This window comes from Abramis brama, assembly GCF_963993115.1.
Source record: "Abramis brama genome assembly, chromosome: 1".
In the NCBI taxonomy this organism is placed as follows: Eukaryota; Metazoa; Chordata; class Actinopteri; order Cypriniformes; family Leuciscidae; genus Abramis; species Abramis brama.
In genome coordinates this window covers 72,994,887-73,002,395 of record NC_139963.1, presented here as the reverse complement: position 1 = coordinate 73,002,395, position 7,509 = coordinate 72,994,887, and the positions used below count along the sequence as shown (strand labels likewise).

The 7,509-nt window shown below is 37.5% G+C and overlaps 1 protein-coding gene across 2 annotated transcripts; it reads right to left on the bottom strand.

Moving 5' to 3' along the window:
• Positions 1-1,679: 1,679 nt before the first annotated feature.
• LOC311095116 (uncharacterized protein) lies at positions 1,680-6,337 on the bottom strand. Of its 2 annotated transcripts, XM_084133467.1 has the most exons (7): positions 5,609-6,337; positions 4,909-5,226; positions 4,470-4,811; positions 4,320-4,361; positions 3,818-3,877; positions 2,242-2,322; positions 1,680-2,130 (listed from the first exon to the last, which is right to left on the bottom strand). In XM_084133467.1, exons 1-7 carry the CDS (start codon positions 5,667-5,669, stop codon positions 2,075-2,077), a joined length of 960 nt encoding a protein of 319 aa, XP_083989593.1. In that variant the 5' UTR covers positions 5,670-6,337; the 3' UTR covers positions 1,680-2,074. The 2 variants fall into 2 exon arrangements, with proteins under 2 accessions (XP_083989593.1, XP_083989594.1); XM_084133468.1 differs by lacking the exon at positions 4,320-4,361 and having other exon boundaries at positions 5,609-6,335.
• Between the last annotated feature and the right edge of the window lie 1,172 nt (positions 6,338-7,509).

The window sequence follows — 7,509 nt, the reverse complement described above, 5'->3', positions numbered from 1 at the left end:
ACCGTTTATCAGTTTGGATCAAAGCAGCGCGAGCCGATCGTGATCATGCGACGCTGTTACAACACAGCGCTAATAAGAGATAAAGAAAGCATTTGAATTCGCCACAGAAGTAATAACATCGCTGCGAGATCTAGTGAGAAACATTCACATTTCCCCGTTATTAACGGATCAAACATTCACCATGGATTTACTGTAGTAACACTAACTGCAACCATGGAAGTTTGGCAGGAATATTAGGCTATAATGCCTTCAAGCAACATTACGTTGGTTTTATTTTGACATTATGAATACAATTGCTGCCCTCAAATATTAATCTGAACTAAAATAAACCTTTGTTTATAACTACTACTACAATATTACATTTCATTTTTTCCAAGGAGCTGTTTTGTTTTATATGCTCCTAAGAAGAGTCAATTATAGCTCTAGAATTGCTCAAAGTAAAAAAATATCATACTTTATGATGTTAGTTTTAATAAAAAATAAATAAATAAATAAAGGAAATTTCTCGGCATTTCTTTTTGCTGTAGCCTATCAAAAACGTACCGAACCGTGACACAAGTGTATCGTATCGAACCGAACCGTGAATTTTGTGAACCGTTACACCCATAATATTTAACTACATTAGTTAACATTTACTATTAGTAAACTGCACTTCTACAACATTGTTAATTTCAACATTTAGCTATAGCCTACATTATTGAAATCAAAAGTTGGACAGTATGAACAGCTGTATTTTTATAAACTATGATAAACAAAGATTAATAAATACAGTATCAAAAGTATTGCTCATGGTAAGTTCATGTTAGTTATTAGATACATTAACTAATGTTAACAATTCAAACCATATCCTAAAGTTACAAACAAATAATTTACTCTAATTTAAATAATACTCTGATGTTTAAATCATTTAAAACGAGAATGTAAGTGTGCCAAACCATTTTTGTTTGTAAGAAAAAATTAGATTAGATTTCATATCGCAATACATATCGCAGAAAAATAAAATATCGCAATATCATTTTTTCCCAATATCGTGCAGCCCTAGCGTATACTGTTAATCACACTGGCTCGACACACATCTGCTCTGAACACAGTTTCTACACATGGATTATAACGTTCTGCTTTACTCTCTCCAGCCTTGAGAAATATATCAGATCCAGACTCCTTTATCAACACTACAAATGCTCTGGAAGATCTGGGATGTATTTCTCAAGCACCACTGATTTAACTTCCGCCTCCCTGAACTTCTGGACCACTTTGCTAAAACACTTGAACGAGTCGTTTTCGACCAACTATCTACATTTCTCACACAGAACATCCTCCTGGACAACAACCAGTCTGGCTTCAGAAGCGCCACTAAACTGAGACGGCCCTGCTCTCGGTTATTGAAGCTCTGAGACTGGCAAGAGGAGCCTCCGAATCCTCAGTTCTCCTCTTGCTGGATCTGTCTGCTGCTTACAGTTAACCACCAAGAAGAGCATCTCAGGAACAGTGCTTCAAGTCTGACCTCTCAGTGGGTCCTTCAGGGTGTCGTGAGGTGTTTAAGACCCAATATCTAGCTCTCGGTTATTGAAGCGGCTTCTCAACTACAACTCGCTTCAGTGGACTTACAGATACATTACCAGCTCATGAAGGGGAATTAACATATTCCTAACAAACATCTCAGGAAAGGAGACTTATTAAACACAACTGCAGAGGTTTATTAAGAAAATTATAGCAATCATTCAAAATGAAAAAAGATGCTAAAAACAGGAATGAACAGACAAGATCCAAGAATCCTCAAATCAGCTCCATCACACAGAACAGAGAGAGATTATACAGTCTGAGTCTGTCCATTACTGTATTAATATTATATTTAAAGCAGTTTACATATGAAGCGCAAGAGAATGACTTTCAACACTGTAGGCAAATATATCCATAACATCCATATAAATGAAAATAAATCTGGCTTTTTATATGTAAAAAAAAAAGTTTTTTCTCTGTTTTTTCTCTGTTTTCAATAAAACAATGAACAATCCTCTGTAAGTTTTTGCTATTGTAAATATTGCTGCAGATTGGCTCTAAACTCATCAGTATTTTATTCTAATATTGTCGGCATCTCTATTTCCTCTGGGTGCTTCGAGTCCTTCCTCCCTGCAAAATAAAAGCATTGACTGACCTCTCGTATGTGTTTTTATCATGATTGCAGATTGTTCCAGATCAGATGAGTGTGAATCATCAGATTGTGTGCGGCTCAAAACTCACCAGCTCTTCTTGCACAGATGATCTGAAGAAGAATCACAGTAGGAGCAGCAAACACTGCGATCTCAACAATACTCACAATCACTGCAGGAAACATGAGAGGAAGAAGAGAAACTGTACATGACTGAAGTCAAGTGTAACCCAGACGTTTTTCCTTATTCTCTTTATTTGCGGTTCCACATTATGTTCGCGTTGTCGCGAGACTTCGTGAATCATCGCGAGACTTGACAGAGTGTTGCGTCACTTTCCTTTAAATACGGCCGCGCGCTGTTGTTTGGTATGTGTGTGCGCGAGCCGGTGTGTTGAGCTGCTGCAGGTAGGCGTTTAGCCGTTCAAACATTCTATTAATTAAACTGCTGGTTTAACTATTATGTATGCCAACCTTTTAGATTGCCTCTACCTTTTCAAATGACTGCTGTTGAGTGACTTAATGATACAGGAACTGGTGAGTTGTCACTGTTTGTTATACGGTGCTAAAAGTGTGTTGTATATGGTTCTGTTAGCCGGTGCTGGCGCTGGCTGTACTTTAATCATACTGAGTCTGACTATATATTTTGTGCCTATTTAAATGAGCGATACATTAATTAATCTTGATATTGTTATTGAATTATGAAGTCAACTACTTTGCTACTTTGATTCTGAAATGTATTTTGAAGCTATTTATTGATATTTGTCTATTTATAAGAGTACTCTTGCTGATTGTTAAATTATTTATATTGCTATATGCAGTATTTATACTGAATCATGTACATGATGAAACAAACGAACTGAGATTGATTATGATAATGTGATGACTTTATTATATTATGATTATGGTGATATAGTTGTGATGCTTGGAACCAGAGTGATGTATTAATTGGTCCTGTTTTGTACAGGCCAGGTTCTGTGCATTGATGGCGAGCCACTAGGCCCAAACCTGATGCTTCGGAGTGCATGCATCTACCGGTGTGGTAGGAGGCACTGCAGCTGCTAATTTGACGCTTGCGTACACACACCCTGAGACATTTACATACACTCTGAGACATTTACACACACCCTGAGACATTTACACACACCCTGAGACATTTACATACACTCTGAGACATTTACACACACCCTGAGACATTTTCACACACCTTGGACATTTTTCATATCCATACATTGGTACTGATTTTATAAACTGTTCTATCATGGACTCATTGGTCTTTGCCTGTCTCGAGGACTGTGTGTTGTGGACTACTGCGGCTTCAAGCACCTTTTTATGATTGAGAGAATTCTGAGATTGTAGTATGCTCATTAATAACTTTGAACTGAATACTTCTTATGTGCACGTGTAAATATTGTAAATACTTGTTGTCCTATCTGTAATACAACTCATAATTGCACTGCAATCTTGACTCCGTGTATCATTGAACTTCACCTTTTCCTCCCTGAGCTAAACTAAGATCTTCTGATACTGGTCTACTATTTTATCTATAATTGCAGCACTTATATATGCTACACAAGGGTATTCAACTATCAACAGTTATTGATGAAGCATTTACAGACTGACTGATAGTTTAATGTTATAAAGCTGTCAGTATAAATGAACGTGTCGTACCTCTGTATAATGATCCAGCAGTCACACTGACTCCAGTTTCTGATGCTGTATCAGCTGGATCTGTGGATCACGTCTGTTAGTTCAGTTCAACACATAATGCCACATATACACAACATCATCATCACATAATACTGGAGCTTCACATCACAGAAATGATGAATATGTGCTCGAGTCTGTCATCTATTATCTTCTTACTTCACTCTCAAGCTGTCAGGAGGAGAATGACTAATTATGTGTTTTGTGACCTTTTGTGTTTGTATTTGAATGATAAGAGTCTGTGTCTGGTGTTGTTGTATTAGCTTGAGCTGAAAAGGATGATTGGGGACAATTATAGACAAAGACAAAAGCCATCGGCACAGATGACGACCGGAATGTGATTTCAATCAACTCTTACATATTTCAGTGAGGTAAAATATCTATATGGTAAAATTCATATTTTCTATAGAATTATGTTAGACGAAGCTGTGAATAACATCATCAGTGGCGTAAAAGCATCATGTACCTCGTGTAGAAGGACTCACTGCTGTCGTTGAATCAGCTGGAGCTGTAAAGGACGAATGTTTGTTCAGATGATTCATACTGTACAAAAGCATCATTATATTTGAACTAGTTACTTTTAACAGTCATTCATGAGACTCATTCGTTTTCTCACCTGAATACTTGACAGTGTATCTGACTGAGGTCTCGAGCTGATTTCTGCGAGTAAGCTGACATCTCCACTCTCTGTTGTCATCTTCATTCAGGAGTGTTGTAGTCAGAGTGAGGATACAGCGATATTGATCTGATGATGATAATATCTGATATCTGGAGTCTGTCTTCAGATCAACACCAGCCTGATTCACCCACAACAGCTCAACTCCCCCATAACTGACCAAATAATAACAGGAGACTGAATACAACTGACAGGAGAGAGTCACAGAGCGGCCTGGACTGATCTCAGTCTGTGAGGATGAAGATGATGATGAAGATGATGATGATGATGAAGACACTGAAACTGAACACAAGACCGAAATCACAGACTCTTCAATCATCATCTGAGTTTAAAGGGAGAATCTGCCCTTTTTAAATTGACCACATAATCATAAACTTACCATAAAGAACATGCAGATAAAAATAAGCAACAGGTCCTTGTTGTTCTCCATTCACATATTGTCTGCATCTGTAATATCCATAATCTTCTCCTGTGACGTTCTTGATGTTCAGAGAGCAGTCAGACTCCAGACTCAGTCTCTCATGTCTCTCTGAGTCTTTATTCTTTATCCCTCCAGTAATCAGTTCAACTTCTGCTGAATGTCTGAATCTGTTAGAGTAGATCCATGTAGTTGATTTGCAGTCAGAAAGAGTTTTATTACAGGACAGAGAGACATTTTCACCAGAACTGATGAACACACGATCCACTCCACTGGTTCCTGAAACACAGTATATCTCAGTGATCATGATATTAATAAATGAACCATAAAATACACCAGCATAAAAAGCAGAAGTTTTAAATCATAGTATTTTTCCTGACTTAAAGCAAACAACACACTCTCCAGAATAAACAATTAGTCTTTATCAGAGAGCTGTTCAAATCACTGACACACTCTTAATATGAAGATAATTCTTCATCATCAGATGTTTGAGTGACACTATGTCCAGTATCAGGAATAATACAGTATGATCTGTGTGTATCAATGCACAACTCTGAGATCACAACGTGAATGTGTGCAAGAATAAACTGAGCATGTTCAAATTAACTCTTTCCAGACTAATTCCACTAAATGTCTTTAGAGAAAATACAGATTTCTTTACCTGTGAGAAGTGAAGAGAGAATGATCAGTCCCAGCAGACACAGATCACACTTATCAGCCATTTTCTGTTTCTGTCAGTCTTGCTCTGCATTATATATAGTTACAGCTCCTCCTTTAAACATCATCAGCTCCTCCTGTGGTTATTAACTTCCTCTCATCTGACAGCCTGAGATGAAACTCTGAGAAGTGTTGCTGAGTGGATTTCAGTGCAAATGTATTTTTCATTATTGCTCATGTAGCAAGTGGCTCGATTCTTAGCGACTACACCAGCTCGAAATAACGAGGAAACACTATCTTTAACTAAATAAAGACACACGAGTAAGTTCCACTTAGAGAGGGCAAGAGGCGTGAGTTCCTGTTCAAAAAAATGTTTTTTATTAAAGCTAAAATAGTTGGACAACAATCATTTAAAACTGGAAGTGAACAATCAAATCAGTTATTGGTTGAATGAAACAGAAAAAAAGAAACACACATAACCGGAAACAGAGATAGATGAGTGGCGGGAATCTGAACAAAGACATGTGACAAATGACAAGAGCCTGAAAGTCCATGAAAACAACACTAAACAGCACATAATGTGACACACACTGGCTCAAACACACTTACGCTCAACGCTTCAGACTGAACTCAATGCACAGGCTCTACTTTTGCATTACTGTTAGTTTCACTTCCTCATTTTAGAGTTTCCTGCATGCAGTTCAATTCTATAAATAAAATCAGTAAATTATTAGTAATAAAATTGGTTTACTACTGAAACGTTCTCCACCATCCATGACAATGACAATGTCTTCTGGAAGAGTTTCTACACATGGATTATAGCGTTCTGCTTTACTCTCTCCAGCCCTGAGAATATATCAGATCCAGACTCCTTTATCAACTCAAACACCAGTTCATTACTTGCCCTGAGCTTCTTGACACATTTCACATTCAACAAATGAGCCTTGCTAATTTCAATGTGCTGACGTTGCCTATACATGAATATCAGTCACGTGACCTCTTACGTCATCCGCTCTTTTTCCAGTTGACTGCCGCCATCTTGAGGACCTATCGAGTACTGTATATGGCACTGACAAGCATTACCTAGCTAGCTTTCTACTTTTCAAAACACACACACACACACACACACACACACACACACACACACACACACACACACACACACTGAGCAAAACCCCTCAATTCTCCTGCAAAAGAAAACTTTACATTCAAAACAATGTTATTTCTTCTCAAAATGGTATTTTGTTTTCAAATGGCACACTCAAACCATCATATGAATAGACAATTATAAGAACCAGTTGAACACTGAAAACAAAACAAAACAAAAACTCTCTTTTATGCTAAAGCTCTGATTGCTGATTGTAAAACTGTGTGACGGGTGTTTGCCCATGTGATGAGGCAGTGTGTGTTCCTTGTGAAACAAGAGATTTTCTGCATTAAAATTGTGCCAAGTGCAAAGAATTGTGTGTAGAGTTTTGGAAAAAGTGTGTTTTAGAGCTGCAGTTTGAGTGTAAAGCAGGAATTGTGCTTGTAGTTTCGCAGGATTGGTTCAGGGGGGGTGCATGAGCTACATGTTGTGTTCAATGTGTCTCAAGTACCAGTATTTGTGTGTAAACAAGTGAGAAAAACTGTAATACTTCAAATGAACTGAGGAGGGCAGCAATACGCCATTGTCGTGTCTAGTCTGCCGCAAATATCAACAGAAGAAGAAGAGTTTGGAGAAGATCTCCTCATTGACTAACAAAGACTTTCACACATTCAGATCAAATTCAAGCTTGAAGACGCAACTGGTGTGAACATTAACTATTTAAATGATGTTGATGTAAAATATCAACTTTGAAGTTGTAAAATGTAATTATTGTGTTTCAGCTTATTTGATGGAATTGATGCTAAGATTTGCATGAT

What these genes read in the sequence shown, in the direction of transcription:
- LOC311095116 (XM_084133467.1), bottom strand. Translation starts at nt 5,669, where the DNA reads ATGGCTGATAAGTGTGATCTGTGTCTGCTGGGACTGATCATTCTCTCT. An exon ending in TCTCTCTTCACTTCTCACAG is followed by an intron (nt 5,227 to 5,608) that starts GTAAAGAAATCT and finishes ACTGTGTTTCAG; the next exon opens with GAACCAGTGGAGTGGATCGT. An exon ending in TGCTGGATCATTATACAGAG is followed by an intron (nt 2,323 to 3,817) that starts GTACGACACGTT and finishes TGTTTCCTGCAG; the next exon opens with TGATTGTGAGTATTGTTGAG.